This window comes from Vicugna pacos, chromosome 17, assembly GCF_048564905.1.
Source record: "Vicugna pacos chromosome 17, VicPac4, whole genome shotgun sequence".
Taxonomy (NCBI): Eukaryota; Metazoa; Chordata; class Mammalia; order Artiodactyla; family Camelidae; genus Vicugna; species Vicugna pacos.
The window spans coordinates 34,223,266-34,241,097 of record NC_133003.1 but is presented as its reverse complement, the minus strand read 5'-3'; the positions used below and the strand labels follow the sequence as shown (position 1 = coordinate 34,241,097).

The following is a 17,832-nucleotide window of genomic DNA, read 5'->3' as shown; positions in this document are numbered from 1 at the left end:
CTTGAGATTCAGCCCGTGTAATAGAACAATATGAAATTAATTTTGTAAAAAAAAAAGAAAAAAGTATAAATCCAGTGATAATGTATAATTTAAAAAGACAGAACTAGATTTTCCAGATGCAAGATGAGTGCCTTGATTATTAGTGGAACCAATTTAAAGCACTCTGGCTATCTGACTCCCGTGTGTGAGTGACCCCCACCGTGTGCAGGTGGTTGGTGAGATAACACTGCTGTGTACAGGGGCACAACCTTCTTTCTTTCTATGGAAGTTCAGTGTTGAAAATTTTAGGAAAGAATCAACTGAACCCTTTTTCTTATGTAACTGTACCGTTGTGGACACTTTCCTATGCTATTAAAGACTCTAAAAAGTAACTTTTACTGGCTGCATAATATCCCTTGTCGCAGTCATAGCCACCATTCTGGGGGATGGTTTGGTGAAGTGGGAGCTGTCTCTGGGGTCAGGGCAGGCTGCCTGGCTTCATATCTGGGCTTCCCCACCTACTGGCTCTGTGACTTTGGGCAAATCACTCACCTTCTCTGAGCTTCCCTTTCCTCATCTGTCAAGAGGGTCTGGAAGAGGAGCTGTCATGGTGCTTGAGAGGAGATTTAATGAGAGTGTGTCTTAATATTTATCCCTGTGATCAGGACAGGTGTTGTGTTTGCCAGTTGTCTTATTTATTAACTGTCTCTTGTTGGGCTTCTCAGTAATTCCTGTGGTTCTTTTTGCCTTTAATGTGGAACCAGAGAGGAACATGGATACTATAGAAATGGCCCAAATGTGTCCTGGGTAAAGAGTGGTACACACACACACAGTTTTTTGTTGCATTCACTCCACATTCTTTTGACAAGTTCACTGCCCATTTTCTTAATAAGAGGATCCTAACTTCACACAATAGCAACTGTCAGGTTTTCAGTGAACAATACATTTCCAGATGTGACAAGGAAAGCCTCTCTGTAATCTGTCTCCACGAGGCGGGGGCACTGGGCGTGGGTATTGGACAGAGATCATTTGATTACAGAGTTGTCATTTCCGAACTCTGTTGTTGGGCTGGGTCCGTAGCTCCATTATGCATTTTTGATTTGTAGAATTTATCACCTCATCGGCAGATACCTCCCCAGAACTGAAAAGCCCTTGAAGAACCATCTTTTCGAATTACCGGATGTTCACGTGCTGCCACCAGCTAGGAGAGGCAGAGACAGGGAAATGGGGTCCCCTCCCCTCTCAACCAAAACTAAGTCACAGCTTTGAAATTCATCTCTGATTGTGAAGGTGGCTTTCAGTCTCTGTGCCTGCAAAGCTCTTGTGAAAAAAGATACTGGAACATCTGACTGCTCCATATTTGCTTCCGTGGTGGCGATCAGTACAGCATGAGATTTTTAGTGGCAGGGACAGCAAACTAGCATGCCACGTGTATCTGTCCCCTTCCTTTTGAGCTTTCCTAGAACATGCCATGAGTTGAGCCTAGGTGCCAGTGCTTTACAAACATCCTTATTTAATCTACAGTCTACTTTTGAGGTAACCAGGAGAAAGATGTCGTTTCAAGATGTTAAGTAACTAGTCCAATACCAGACTGATAAATCTGTAGAGCTGAGGTTCAGACCAAGATCTGGACAAGCCCAAAATGTTCTTAGCCACCTGAAATCTGGGTGACAGCTTGTACAGACTGGCCTGCTGTCTGACAGGTGGGGTTCTCCAAGGATCTTCAGAGCATTTCAGAAAAAATACGGTAATGTCATCATTTTCTGGGCTTCAGTATTTTCTGCCATTTTCTTTCTTTTTTTTGTTTTTTAGAACCAAATGGCCAATTGGAAGACAAACATCTTCCTTTTTTAAATCGATGACCCATTTCTATTTTAAGCTTTAGGAGACTAATTCCTGTTATTAAGTTAATCACCACATTGGAAGTGAGAAATCTATCTTTTCAATTTCAAATGAGTTTTAGCTTGAAAAACTGGAACATTTCTGGAGTTTGTTAGTCTGTCCCAGAAGATGTGTTTCAAATACACAAATGTCCGGAAATACCAATTGACAGGCCCCAAGTCTCATCTCTAGAACATAAGTTGTTGAGTAGGTTACAGGACAATGTCAGAGGTGGCTTCCTTTCTTGTACACTCCTCAGGCCACCATCAGACCACTTACTGTGTGCTGTTTGAGTCGTCTGCTCAGACGGTGCACTTGTAATTATCTTTGTGTCCCCAGTGCCTAGCATGCCCTCAGGCAGACAGTAGGCACTCAATAAATGTTTGATAAACTAATAATGGAGTGAATTGAATTCTTAATATTTTTCCTATTTTACCTGAAAATAACCAGGCAGGCCCTGTATTAGGACTGCAAATTTTGGTAAGAGGTTTTCATTCATTAAATGTGATGTAGCACCCCCCCCCACACACACACACACCCACCCACTCTTCTGCCCCATGCCAGCGCAAACATATGCCAGGGCACCGATTCACATTTTCTCTAATCTTCGATTTCCCAACTCTTTGGAAATGTTTTCCTGGGTCTTTTTCATTTAAATGGTAATTTCCAGCTTTGTAAGGGGAAACCATTTCCCAGGCATTTGATTTGCATCAGTCCACAAGTCTCTGCGTATAAAAGTGCCAAGTTGTGTCAACATCTGCGCATTGGACCTGCCTTGCATTTGAGTAGCTTATATCTCCCAGAATTCAAAAACTTCTTTAAAACCTGCTGGGGTTTTTTTCCTTTTTTTAAAGAAATTTGGAAGAAAGAGGGGGAAACCTGTCTCTTTGTTTGCAAACAAATAACATGTGGAGCAAAACCCATGAAATTAATGCCTTTTGATGTGCAGCCAAATCTGAACAGAACATAAACTTTGAGTAAATAGCCTGCGTGTGTTTTTTTTTGTGCACGCGTGTGGCTCCATTTCAGCAGGGAACTCTCTGTGGCTTATAGAGGCCCTGTGCCCTGATGAAATGGTCACTGTTTGAAAATAGTGACCACATGATTCATTGAATTTTTTTAAATCTCATTTTTCAAAAGAAGCACTATTTCAGGTGTTTGTAGTATTTTATTCAAGTCGGTTTTTTTTAAATTGCAGTATAGTCATTTACAATGTGTCAGTTTCTGGTGTTCAGCATGTTTCAGTCATACATGTACATGCATAGTGATCAAGTCAGTCTCGATGGCTACTTCTAGGAATCAGGCTTCGCTTTGGAGGACATTGTTATGCAGGCTCACCTTAACTATGTGTCTATCAGGGTGGCTTTGAAATTCAGTTAAAAATGGCTGCTCTGCCTGAAGAACTATTTGGTGACACAAAACGTGTGGTAGGTGTTTCTTTTGCCATGTCAAATTATCTGGTGCAGTGGGCTTTTTCACATTAGATTCTTATTAGAACAGAACTGACTGTTACCCGGTTAATAAAGTGGCAATCTTTGATAGGAAACCTTATGAAGGAACATTCGATCTTAGAGCACAGTTGAGTTTTCGGAAGAGCACCTAGATCCCCCAAAGGACTAAAATCAACCCCGCCAGGTCATAAGTTCCTGGAGGGCAGCACCTGTGTTTCTGCTTTCAGAGGCTCAGTCCAGGTAAAGAGGGCCTGTCCGGATGTGGCAGTTGAGTGATGGATGTGTGTGATTCAAAAGCTCAACTCCATGTGGGCATTTTTATTTACTCAGTAGCATTTTAATTAGGAACAAGGAGAAAATAAGATGCAAATTTTAATTTATTCCGGGGAGAGCAAAAATGGTATTGTATTGAAAATGAAAGGAGCATTCATTTTCATCCATTTTTGCTTGGGTGGTAAGGTAGTCTAGACATAAAATGAGAAAACTGCAAATATTTAAGATCAGAATGAGGCATTCAAGGCAAAATTTAACTATATTTCCATTAAAATCTAATTTAATAGTTGATTTAGAATGAAGGCACCTGGGACTACATTTTATTAAGTTTCATTTGCTCATGCGAAGTATCGGTAACACATTGCTCTTCATGTTGAAAAATACACTGATAAAATAAAAATAATGCTCACTCTTTTTTTTATTTGTTTGTTTAGAATACATAGTTTTATTTGGATTTAAGTCATTATTTTTATGCGTCTTTCTCTTTTTGCCTAAGCCAGTTGTTGAAAATCCCTAGGCTCTTCCAGGATATGCTCTTCTTGCACTAAATGTTCTTTTATTTTTCAGAACTGCCTGCTGGTTGGGAAAAGATTGAAGACCCTGTCTATGGTATCTACTATGTAGAGTAAGTGCCTATTAAAACACACTGTAGTTTGCACCCTCCTGTAATTATGTCCATTTATGCTGAACAGAGTTTGTCATCACGATAAGGTACAAACAGAACAATAATAATAGTAACACAATATTAATTTTATAATGAAACAATAGGAATATTTTAATGGGCAAGAAAATATTCAGTGAATCTGAAGATGACAGATTATAATAAAAAATTCGTGAGGACAGGATTCATGTCTTCTATTTATCACTGCATTACCAAAGTTCAACATAGTCCTGCCATATGGCAGGTACTTAATGAGTATTAGCTGAATGAATGAATGAATGAATGAAGCAAGGATTCAGTAGATCAGTTGTGTACAAGTTGTTTATGAGGAAGAGGATTTGTCTTGCCTATTTTTTGTCCTGCCCAAGTCTAAACTTCTCAGTTATGACTTGTTTATTCATTCAGACTTTCTGAAAGAGGCAGACAAGTCTAAAATAATGTGTGAAGGGCTGCCACAATTAAGAAGGAAGTTGAGAACTAGCTTGAGTTGCAAGACCTCGTAAGCATCTTTGCCTCTACCACACACGTGGCTCCCGTTTGCCATTTTTAAGAGTCTCAAACCCTCAAGAGTCACCACCTCTTGACTATGTCCATATTCTAAAATGGGCATGCACTTTACCCTGTACAACTGAATATTGGTAGGATGATACTCAAAGAAAATAAAAGAAACCTAAGTGAGTAAACATTGAAAAAATGTTTTATGCCATTTTTTCTGAGAAAGATGAGAAATAAATAAGAAAAGTCCCTTTGGAAGCAACAGATGTCATATAAATGTTCTGTCATCAAAATCCTACCTGCCACAGTGGAGATAACTTGGGAAGTTTTCTGTCCGTCGTGCTGCTGGCAATGAAAAGTCCTTCGTATGATGCCCTGGTGATAAGGACGCACGATGCCAAATGCCAGGCCATAAAACGCTCAGCATCTTATTGTAAAACATTATGAGTTCCATAAAGCAAGTGTCCTTAGTCAGCACTCACATTGCCACCTCTGGACCTAACAAGAGGGGTTGGGGATTTGGAGCATTAGAAAGGCAAGCTTTGTCATCTTTCTGACCCTCATAAAATGAAATTCCCTTGTGTGCCCTGCAGATCCTCTTTCTCACGGATGTACAGTGAGGCTTCTCTCTGTCTGGGGCTCATTTTGAGTTCTCCCTGAACTAACTTGTGCATTCAGAGAGAAAAGGAACAGGTGACCGCAGCTTTGATGGATGAACAGACGTGTTTTAAGGGGCAAGCAGTTATCTTACTTCTCTTCCCTGTGTCTTTTCAGGTCCAACTGCCTATGAATGTTAGACTGTTTCTTAGCATGAGATTGCCTACCAGAGCTAGGAAATAAACATGTAGTCCAGTCGTAGGATTTAAGGGTCATCAGTCTTTCCACCCTACTTGGCAAGCCTGCCTTTAAAAAAAAATTAAGCCTTGCTTGAAAAAATATTTTGAGTTGTAAAAAATCACATAATAGGATGTTTCCAGACATCTTATGAAGCAGTATTTTGATGAAAGAAGAAAGATGCGAATATGTGTGTATGTGTGTGTGCGCGCGCGCGCATACATATACATACACTAAATAAGGCTATGACAGAAATGATGTATTTGGATTTATATGTGTGTGTGTGTGTATTTTTATCTTGCCTTGGCCTTATGATTTTTGGAGCCATCTGAAGTATCTGGGTCTTTGTCACTTCGAACACATCACATTTGCTTAGGTTAGCTGCATTTGGAGTCTCTTTGCCTGAGGCTTATACTCTGAATCCTGACTCGTGCCTGTTGATCAGGATAGTTGACAGATGCTGGTAGAGTCCTTCTTTTAACATGATCGTTTTGGGGGAATGCTTGTGCTCCCACGAACAGTATTGTAGAAAGTTATGCAGAATTTCCGGGATTACATGTTACAAATGACACCGCATCTCCACTTTAATCTTCTTTTTAAATAATTTTATAATCCACTTCTTGTTGATTTAAAGAAATGCCCCTGGTCGCATGGTTCCTCGGACATTTGGGAAAGTCCGTGGTTAAAATCATGGGATTTGAAAGGAGGCCAATTGGAGCTTGCAGGCCTCTTTACTGTTTACTAGATCTGTTTTGTTAGGGGAGTTATTACTTAACTGCTCAGAAACTTAATTTCCTTATCTGTAAAATATGAATAAAAAGAGGACCAATATCCTGGCATTTATTGAAGGTTTTGAAAATAAAATGCGTGTAACACTGGTAGCACAATGCTTGGAACAGATAAGCACTCAGTGTGTGGAAACCATTCGTTCTTATTTTTATTTTATTATATCTTCCTAACTGTGCATTTTGACACAGGATGCTCAGCATCTCAGACCACCTGCTTTGCTCACTTCTCATCAAGGGACTTACCCTGGTGGGCGTTTTGCTTGTGGGATGAAATGCTTCCTAATTGAATGCTCTCTGCCTTCTGCTCCAGCCACATCAACAGGAAGACACAGTATGAGAACCCAGTTCTAGAAGCCAAACGGAAGAAGCAGCTGGAGCAGCAGCAGCAGCAGCAGCAGCAGCAGCAGCCAGAAGGTTGGCTTTCCCTTGATCTGTGGGCCGAGAGCTCTGGGCGAAGCCTGGGCGCTGACACCCCCGTGTGGTCAGAATTGGCCTCAAGGATCACTTCCTGTCTTGCGGAGAACTTGATGTCTGGGGGGCGGGGTGGGATGCAAAGCTTCTGCTAGAGTCCACCACCCGGGTACCCAGACAGTTCTAAAGTGGCGAGCCCCACTTAAAGGCACCCCGTCTCCACCTTCATTTAGAAAGGGATTGCCATTCGATTGGAGAACTTTCTGACAGTGAAAGAATTCCTTTGCCCCAGTAGCTTTTGCACAGCGACTGATGTCTAAATCCCAACCGCTTTTCACATTTTAAAGGGGAGGTACAGGGTGTGAAACTAACTTTTATTTTTAGGAGCATTACATGTAAGGCTCAGAAAAGGCTGACAATTTTGAGTGCTTTTAAAAAATCCCAAGTTAATTCATGCTTTTTGCAAAAATACGAACAATTCAGAAGTGGAGAACATTTAAGTCATCCCTGCTGGTTCTCGTCCCTTTCTCAGCAATAAACACTGCAGAAATTTCCTGGGGATGTACAAATAAGCGTATTTTAACAGAAACCAGATTATAATTTATATATTAATACATTATGTATTTATATGCATTAATTTTGTGACTTGTTTTTCACACTAAAATTTATTTCTTGCACATATTTCAAAGCTGCTTAGTATAGGATTACCTTATATATATATTTGTTTACATTCTTTTTTATTGAAGTATAGTCAGTTTATAAGATTGTATAAATTTCTATTATACAGCCTAATGTTTCAGTCATGTATTTACATACATATTCACTTTCATATTCTTTTTTATTATAGGTTATTACAAGATATTGGATATAGTTCCCTGTGCTATACAACAGAAATTTGTTGTTTACCTATTTTGTATATAATAATATCTTCAAATCTCAAACTCCCAATTTATCCTTACCCACCCCTTTTACTCCCTGAGATTCACCTTATAATTTTAATGCCTGCAAAATATTCCAGCTTATGAATCTCTCCACTTCATTGAGCTGTCTATTTATTAATAGAGGCTTAGATTTTTTTCCCTCATTTTTCATTGCAGTCTTTAAAAATAGTAGGCTTAGTACCCCCTCAATATAATATGTGAATATTAAATACATGGCTATCAAATATAACACTTATTATCATATAGACTATAACAAATGTAGACCATAGCTTGAAAGTTGGCAAACTTTTTCTATAAATGACCAGATAATAAATATTTTAGGCTTTGCTGTTCATACAATCTCTGTTAAAAACTACTCATCTCTGCCCTTATAGTATGACACCGGTTATTGTATGTAAACAAATGGATGTGGCTGTGTTCCAATAAAATGTTATGTACGAACACAGAAATTTGAACCTCGTGTACTTTTCATGTGTTTCAGAGTATTCTGCTTTAAAAATTTTTTTGACTATTTAAAAATGTAAAAACCATTCTTGACTTGCAAGCTCTATAAAAGTAGGCATTGGGGCCAATCTGACCTGTAAGCCACAGTTTGCCAACCACTGCCACAGACAGTATTTTAGAGGGAGTGTGTACGTATGTGTCTACGTGTGTGTGAGTACTCTCGTATTGAAAAGTTCTCCTTCCTTCCTGAATCTCTTTCTATGCAAAAAAAAAAAAAATTTTTTTTTAGTGTTTTTTCTGCGTTTGGGAAATCAGAGTGAAAAGTTGAAATATGAGTATAAAATTGAGTGTGTATACACAGTTGATTATGTTAGCTTAGCTGGAAAGTGACTTTGGGGTAAATCTCAAGGATCGCTCACAGTGAGTTTTTTCTGGGCGTCCACAGTAAGACTACAGTTAGGACTCTGGAGTTTTGGTAAGGGGGCCCATTTGGGTTTGGAAGATGATAGGAGATAGCACATTAGCAAACTGCTGAAATCCACCTTCACTACCACAGACAAGCAGGCTTCAGCAGCCCAGCTAAGGGCTCAGTTGCATTACAGAAATTTCTCCCATATTGGGTCAGCTTGACTTTATATCTTTCCTAATATTTTTCACTTGGTCTCACCGTGGACTTTCCAGCCAGAGAGAACTGGAGATTTTATTAGTTGTATTATAGTATTTCTTTTCTCAAAGGTCGTAGCAGAAACACACAGAAACACAGGCACATGTGTAAACATACATACAGATGGAGGGACCTTGATCTCCTTAACATAAAATGGGGTCAAATACCAATTTCTTTTCAATCTAAGCTCTCTGCTCTTGGTTTTATGGGTTTGAGTAGTTTTATGACTAACTTTTATAATTAAGAAGAAAGGGACCCCTCAGTAAGTTGACCAGCGATGTGAAGGAAAAACCGGAAACTGTTTCTGCTCTTCCTTGTAGAATGGACAGAAGACCATTCATCGCTCGTGCCTCCTGTTATTCCAAACCACCCCCCGAGCAATCCGGAGCCGGCCAGAGAAGCTCCACTTCAGGGTAAAGTATTTTTATAATTGCATCATAGTTTGGCTCAGATCTTTAATTTTTCTTAAAAGAAACTTTGAAAAAGTGGTGTCTTGTAACTCCCAAGTCATTCCAAAGAATTGTCCCAAGACAGTTCTTTGTGGTGGGGGCCTGTCCTGTGTATAATTGTAGGAACTGTAGCAGCATTTCTTGGCCTCTACCCACTAGGTCCCAGCAGAACCCCCCCACCTTGTTGTGACAGACAAAAATGTCCCCAGATATTGCCAAATGCCCCTGGGGGACAAAATCATCTTAGAGTTGTGAACCATTGATTTTGAGACCACAGGTATTCAATCCTGAGTTAAATAAGATACGTTGAGAACTCAGCACTAGGTATTTTAAGATTCTAGTCAACATATTTACTTATAACTAAGGTTTTCCTGTAAATGGAAAATGGCTTGACATTATTCTGTTTAAAATTCTGACCTCCTCTACTTACTTGCTGCAGTTTTGGCGTTTATGCATGTTTTGCAACGTTTCATTGGATCTCCCTTATTTACATTCACAAATAGTATGAGCCCCTACAGAGGTTCATTTTCGAAAATTGGAAGTTCCAGAATCTTGCTGCTTTCAGGCCTCATTACTCTCAAGTGATAAAAAAGATTTTGGGGGCTCTTCTAGTTTTTTTCTTTAAAAAAAAAAAAAGAGCAAGCATCCTATTTGATAGTATTGGGGAATTTATAGTACAGAACCATTAAAAAAAAAACCCTGTAAAATTCATCTCCCTCCTCTCTGCATTTTTTTTTTAAGGAATACAATTGTATTAGATGTAAAAACACTGGTAGAACAACTTTTTCCCCTAATTTCTATTCCTCCATTACAGTTTTCATAAGAAAGAAATTGTTTCCCTGTTAGCTGACATTGTCATGAGATTGGTATTAATTTACGTAAAATAATTTCATATTTTTATTGTGATAATGGTTTTAGTAAAGATAGGATATAGTAGATAATAATAACATATGAATTAATAGCAACATGATTGTGGCCTCCTCTGTAGTTTGTAAACATAAAATTCCTTCCGCAGCATCATGTTGTCTTATTTCCCTGTCTCATGGTAAGTTAGCTACACTAGCTTTTCAGTTCCTTGAATGAGTGAAACTATGGACCACATCAAAGCCTTTGCATATGCTGTTCCCTGTTTGTAGGTGTCCTTTCCTCCCACTCCTTGCTTTGCTAACTTGCACTCATCTAAGATTTCTGCTCGGATTCTCCTGTTTCGTTTACTCTTCCCATCTTATACTTCTCATTTGTAGAATTTAACAGTTTATAACTAGTGTTCATTTGTGTTCAGTTATTCCAACAACATTTTCCTCTTTGGATGTTAAATTGCATGGAAATGGGAGAGAGTGTATTTTTTTTTTCCACTGTGAGATACCCTGAACTAGGCCTAATCCCCTCTGCTAAAATTTATTTTTTCGTGAAACGACATATGTCACACATGGTAACCAGCCTAACTTCCTTAAAGAATTGTTTGAGAGTAAATAAATCAGAACTTTAAAGTTTCAGGCTCTGGGTGCCAAGTGCTAATGCACCAACTGAGTTAAGAGTTCAGATGGTGTTTATCTCAGATTCCTCTCTCTTTTGTAGACATTTTTTTTTCTTTTATCTTTTTTCTTCTTTAGTCCTTTTGGGTCCCCTAGTGGTTTGGGGTTTGAGAGAGGCTCACTGAACTCTCTCAGGGAACTAGTCATTATTCTTTTTAATTTTTTTAAGTTTATTTTTAGTTCTTTTGTTGTTGTTGAGAGGAGGGAGGTAAGTAGGTTTATTCATTCATTCATTCATTCATTCATTCATTCATTCATTATTTTTTAATGAGAGTACCAGGGATTGAACCCAGGACCTCATGCACGCTAAGCACACACTCTTAACACTGAGCTGCACCCTTCCCCCAGTCATTATTCTTAAAACCCTTGTACTGTATGGCCTCTGTATTGATGTCTTTCAAACATAGTCATAATCTTTGCAATGTAATCGATGCTAAAGAAGCCAATTTAAATCCATACCCTTTGACTCCAAGGTGCAATTGTGAGCAACATGAACTTGGACTTTGCCATCATGGGTTACAACCCTGGGTTCCCTGCCTGTTGGTTATATATTGTGATCTAGCTTCCTGATAGTACCCTCAGGAAGACACTATATAACTGGGTTAAGTTGTTTGGTATTAATTTTGCTAAGTTCACTGCTCAACTAAACTTTCCTCTGTTCAGAAGTAGACTTCTCAGCCCAGCAAATGATAATTTTAAAGAGATTTGCTCTTGGGAACTCTCTCCAGCTCCCAGCTTATATTTAGAGATTTTTGTAGCCACCCCTTCACCCCACCCATGTCACTATCAAAATAATAACTTCCATTTATTGGGTTCTTTTTATGCACCAGGCACCTCCTTGGGCACGTTACCTATGTTACCTGTCCCAGTTCTTCCTTACAATATCATGTAAATAATGAGGTTGATACCATCATGACCTTCACTTAGACATCCAGCACTCAGGCAGAGAGAGGTTTAGTAACCTGATGGCCACACAGCCAGGAAGTAGTAAAGCACAGATTTGAATCCTAGGTGTCAATAGGAACAATTGAACTTCCGGCTAAAAATCTTTTGTAGTTGTTTCGTGTTTCGTGGGATACCTCATTGCATAGTCTAAATCTGTGCCATCCAGTCCGGATGCCACTGGCTACTTGTACCATTTAAATTCAGGTTAATTACAATTTAAAAAAAATTTAAAATTCAGTTCCTCAGCTCCGCTAGCCACATATCAAGGGCTCGAGAGCTGCATGTGACTCGCGGGTGCCATATTGGACAGCACAGACATGGCTCATTTCCTGTGTCACAGCAGGTGCCACTGCACAGCACTGGTCACAGGGTTGTTCAAGAGTAGATTTTTGGGTCAAGACTCAGAAGATCTTGATTCACTGAGTCCAGGGTAGGCCCTTGAAAGGAGCACATTTTTAAAAAGCTATTTTCACATATAACCAGATCTTACAACCGGCGACTAGTCAACAGACTGGGATCTCTTAGAAAATTACGTGTGCCCCAGGGCTGCAGCAGAGAGCTCCAGACTGCGCCGCTCTTGGGCAGGAAAGTGCTTCGTCTCCAAAGCTACATTAACTGATGACCTGCTCGGACATAATACGTAATAAAATGTGCATAAATGTGAAACCCTCTGCTCAGCCCTCCCTAGTTAAGTGTTGAAAAAAGGAAGTCAGCGGTGTAATTTCAAAGTCCTCTTCATGTCTCTTTTAAGATGAAAACATTCTGAGCTCAGGATATGCTAATGGAGTTTTAAAAAATTCATTCAGATAAAATGCCAGGCACATTTTTATATTTTCTAACTTGGCTTATAATCAGGGGAAAAGTGTAGACACCCAACTACCTCTTGCCGCTTTCTCAAAAACACGTTAAATCTCATTTCTTTATGCTGTTGTTCATGCATTTACCACAAATTTTTGGAGCACCGAAAATGAAACACACCGTGTTCTACGCACTGGGTATCCAAGCAGAAATCCTCCTGGAGTTTCTGTTGCAGTGTGTGTGTATGTGCACGTGCATTGCCCATCACACAAGAGACTGGAGAGAGAGAGAGACAAAACAGCCAGCCAATAAGTTAGATGTATACCACGTGGGATGGTAATAAATGCCAAGGACACAAATAAGGCAGGTCAGGGGATTGTGACTGTTGGAGGAAGTACTGCAGTTTTTAGGAAGGCGGACAGCGAGAGCCTCACTGGGAACGTGATGGCTATTGATGTCTTTGCGTAAGCGAAATGTTTCCCTTCAAGTTCTCCCTAGTAGCCTCTGTCTCAAGAATGTTGGCTATCCACATACGCCCCAAAGTAAAATTTGGGGACTATCTCAATGGTCCTTAGTGTTCCATCTGGTTGTTGCCATGGCAACGGTCTCCCTACAAGCCCTGACTGCACTTGGCATCACCTCCCGGATGCCCCAGCAGACACCTTTGCATGGGGTGAATCCCACTGGGTCTCACCTTTCTTTAGCCTTGGTGACAGGGCTGTAGCTTGTCACAATTCCAAGCAGCCATGGGATTGCACTAGAGAGAAGGAGGTTAGTGAGCAAACCTACGACTCGAGGCAATTTAAAAGAGCCTTCTTAAGAGCCAAAAACTTCTGAAATGTGCAATTAAAAATTGTATGTGTGCCCAGAGACCTTTTGAAAAAGGCCTGTTAGATAGAGCTCACCAAAAATAACTTTCCTTCCTGAGCACTAGCCTCCTGGTGCAGGGGTATATGGAGATATGGAGACTTTTGCTCCTTTTTTTTTTTTTCAAATACCATTTTCGATAGAAAAGAAATAGGGCAGGTGGGGAAGTGGTGGTAAGGGCAAGAGATAGGAAGTAGAATTAGGGGAGCTGAAAGAGTCTGGATATAGAATAATGTTCACTATTTGGGATAATCAGAGAAATTCTACTAAGCTTCTCAATTACAGAGAAATGTCCAAACTGAAAATAAAATTTTTGGTTTATGTTATTTACAGAATGTTATTTGCAAACGTTATCAAGTAAATGCAATCAAGTAAATGCAATAAATTTGGGTAGCATGTTTGGAAGGTATTTAGCTCTGTATCTGTTCATTTATTTTTAAATCAGACAACTGAATCTGGAGCTGTAGGGCTCTTGCTAGTCCCTTAGTTTAGGTTTTTTTCTTTTTCTTTTTCCTTAAATATGTGAAGTTGTGTGCCCTAAACTTTTTTTAAACTTTAACAGTGGACATAGCTAGGCTATTTTACAAATTATTAAAAGATGCACATGAATGGGAAAAATCAGTTAGTTTAGAATTCACAGTAAAGTTATGACTATTTTAATTTTTTAAAATAGTGTTTCTTCACTTTTACTGAGTTATTCTTTGTGATCGTACTGTGTTTTCTAGTATTACCTATTTATTTGCAGAGTGAGTTGTCTGATTGAAAGCTAAAGTTTTGCTTAATTGGTTTTATAAGTAGAAGCCAAGTCCAAGGCAACCTATTGGAAGCCATACTGGAAAATATAAACCATAACAAAACAACAGACACAAAACAAAGACCCACATCATTATTTGTGCAGGACCTCATGGCAGCTCAATTGCTGTCAAACTGGATAAACCAAAACCAAGGAATTGTATCAGACAATGGGCACTAACTTAATCCTTCTCTTGTATTTTCTTTTGGGTCTTCATGTTGACACGCAATGCACCCTATCCCCTTCCTTAAACAAAGCGGCCCAGGAAACACCCTTATTATTGAAATCGAGAGAGATCTTTCCTAAGACGCCTTTGTGCCCAAATGCCCCAGCTCAGGACCTTGGAGAGTTATCTCTTAAGTTGTATCATTTCTCATTTAATTCACTTTTTCACGCATGGTGATTTGCTTATATGTTTCTGGTTTTAATCCAGGCAAACCCTTTTTTACACGAAACCCTTCTGAGTTGAAAGGCAAGTTCATTCACACGAAGCTGCGGAAAAGCAGTCGTGGCTTTGGCTTCACGGTCGTTGGAGGGGATGAACCTGATGAGTTCCTGCAGATCAAGAGCTTGGTCCTAGATGGTCCTGCCGCATTGGACGGCAAGATGGAAACAGGTGCGAGACGCCACGTGGTCTTGAGTGGCCAGACTTCTCCCTGGCACATGAGCAAGACCAAACAACATCATGATTTCAAGAGTTTGTAAATGTCCTTTAAAAAGTTTGTGAATGAGCAGGGTACCTCCACAGCATAAATGCATTCCCTGGGATGGATGAAAAGCTTTGAAGCTGCTCTAACATTTCGGGGAATTGTTAGGGTTGTATTGAACATAGTAAAGCAGTAATTTACTAAAAATGTAGATCCATTTGAATAAATGAATTCTAAACTTGGTTTTCTGCAGTGAGAATTTTTTGTGAGAGAGAGCTCCAGTGTTCTTTCAGTGATCATTATATTCTTATTAGCAGGGAAGACACTAGATGCTACAAAAATGCCTTATTGGCATAAAATAAGTAATAGAATCAGTCTCCTTGTGCCTTATGGTACCACCCCCAAATCCAATTTCTGTTCAGCATCCTATTGATAGGATTTTATATTATAAAATTGGTAAAACTTTTCTGAATACTGTCTTGTTTTTTTTTTAACCTCTAACTCTTTTGCAGGAGATGTAATTGTCAGTGTGAACGACACTTGTGTTTTGGGACACACGCACGCACAAGTTGTGAAAATCTTCCAGTCTATCCCCATCGGTGCCAGCGTGGACCTTGAACTCTGCCGAGGTTATCCGTTGCCTTTTGACCCAGATGACCCCAACACGAGTTTAGTCACCTCGGTGGCCATTTTGGATAAAGAACCAATTATTGTGAATGGGCAAGAGACCTATGATTCGCCAGCTAGTCACAGTAGTAAAACAGGCAAAGTCAACGGCATGAAGGATGCCAGGCCAAGCAGCCCCGCAGATGCGGCTTCAAATGGTTCCCATGGTTACCCCAATGACACTGTCTCTTTGGCTTCCTCCATAGCCACTCAGCCGGAACTCATAACTGTTCATATAGTCAAAGGGCCAATGGGCTTTGGTTTTACTATCGCAGACAGTCCTGGGGGTGGCGGCCAAAGAGTGAAACAGATTGTTGACAGTCCAAGATGCCGAGGCCTGAAAGAAGGGGATCTTATAGTGGAAGTTAATAAGAAGAACGTGCAGGCTCTGACTCACAACCAGGTCGTGGATATGCTGATCGAATGTCCAAAGGGAAGTGAGGTCACATTATTGGTGCAACGAGGAGGTATGTAGACTTACTTTCTTTGATTTTGTTTTAACCCTAAAGTCATTGTTTAACTTACTGACCATCAGGTGGTTATTTGGGGTTTTTTAAATTTGGGGCTTACTCCTTTAAGATCATTTTTTAAAAAATATTTGGAAATGCATTCAGAATGCCTTCTGATTTCTCCAAATGCTAGCCTGTTTAGGATAAAGGTTGTGTTTATGCATGATATGTTTTTATAAGCGGGCATATGTAGCTAGAGTGATACCTTTACGTGCAAATCAGATTGTGCCTTTTAAAAACCATTAAGATTGGAAAACTTTTATTCTTTATGTCTCCTGAACCTAGCCTGCACTGGGTGCATGCAGAATGTGGCTCTCAGCCTTTCTCCCAGCCTCATCTCTCACTCCTCAACCCCCCTCACTATGCTTGGCCACCTGGCTTCTTTTCTGTAGTGCCTTCAGTGCTCCATGCCCTTTCTGCCTCAGGGCCTTTGCACTTCCTGTTCCCGCTGCTCAGAAGGCTCTTTTCCTAACTCTTGACTAGGATGGCTTAATCTTACTCAAGTCTCCTCCTGAGAGAGGGCTTCTCTGATCACTTATCTAAAGTAGCCCCCAGAACCCCCAGGTAATCTCTACATTTCTTCATAGGTTTTATCACAATCATTGTTTTGTATGTTTATTAATTTTTCTCTGTTGCTCTCCCTTTTTCATTACAATGTAAGATCCATTAAGCCAGGGCCCATGTCTGCATGTTGATAGCTGTATCCCCAGCATTTAACAGGGTACCTGACTCCTGCTAGGTATTCATAAGTGAATGGAGGATGAATGAATGAATGCATGAATGAATAGGTATGTGATTATTTATACTTGGCAGGCACAGCAGCTCCACCAATCATATTAAAAATATCTCGTCATACTCATTCCCATATTTTAATGAAGTAGTTAAGGACCTCTGAGAAGTGGGGTATTCTAAATCTTGAGATAGTTGGCTTTCTTTTTCCCATGCCTTCATCCCCTCTCCACCCTCGCACCCATGCCCCACCTGAACTCCCAGGGCCTCACACTGAGAAATATTTCCCATATGTTGAAATGTCTTGCTCCTGGGTCTGTATTCGTGACTAATCTTGATTGATCACCTCACACTGGGGCTGAGATTGGTCGTTCCCCTAATCCTTGCCAACATGATGTGTTTCATGCACAGTGTATTCTGACCCTTTGAAAAGAGATCAGGAACCAGACTTCTCTTTCTTCTTGGTTTCACTGTGACAGAAAAGCTTGTTCATGTCATGGCTTAGGTCCTCATGAGGCTGTGTGTTCTCTGATCAGAATGATTGGGGTTGTTGGAAGGAAATCCAAGATTCGGAACTGTCTGTGTGAATCAAAATGCTCAGTCCAGCCTTCTTGAAAGGGTTTAGAAGCCATTTGAAGATTTTATACTTTAAAAGTTATTTCTACTCATGAAACTTAGAATATAAGTCTCTTCTTGTACCTAGATCACTTGACCACGCAGATAATTGTGTTTTAAATGGTGACTGGTGACTGAGATGTAGTCGGAAGTGACTTGAGGTTAACAGTGAGGAGGGAGGAGGAGGAGGAGGTGAAGGAGGGGCAGGAGGAGGGGTGGGATGACGATACCTGGCACTTACAGACAAGTTAGTGGTTCGGCTCACTTTCAAACTTACACACGCCTCTCATGTCATTTTTACCACATCCCTGAAAGGTAGGAAGGTCTCAACCAACAGTAGAATTGAGAAGTTCACCTGGATTCTTTGGTTTCCAGTCCAGTGCCCTGCCCCACTTAATTCTGAATACCACTGATTTTTGCATAATGGCTGGTTTCATCGGCCAGCAACTTGGGACTT

At 40.1% G+C, this 17,832-nt stretch overlaps 1 protein-coding gene across 17 annotated transcripts in view; it reads left to right on the top strand.

Annotated features, from left to right (window-relative positions):
• Positions 1-17,832, top strand: part of MAGI1 (membrane associated guanylate kinase, WW and PDZ domain containing 1) — a 574,222-nt gene that overhangs the window by 488,308 nt on the left and 68,082 nt on the right. For all 17 annotated transcript variants that reach the window (XM_015236779.3, XM_015236773.3, XM_006196468.4 and 14 more), the window contains 5 exons: positions 4,152-4,209; positions 6,673-6,776; positions 9,143-9,235; positions 14,643-14,825; positions 15,369-15,989. In XM_015236779.3, the coding sequence (XP_015092265.2) occupies positions 4,152-4,209; positions 6,673-6,776; positions 9,143-9,235; positions 14,643-14,825; positions 15,369-15,989 (1,059 nt within the window). The remainder of the gene's footprint in view (positions 1-4,151; positions 4,210-6,672; positions 6,777-9,142; positions 9,236-14,642; positions 14,826-15,368; positions 15,990-17,832) is intronic.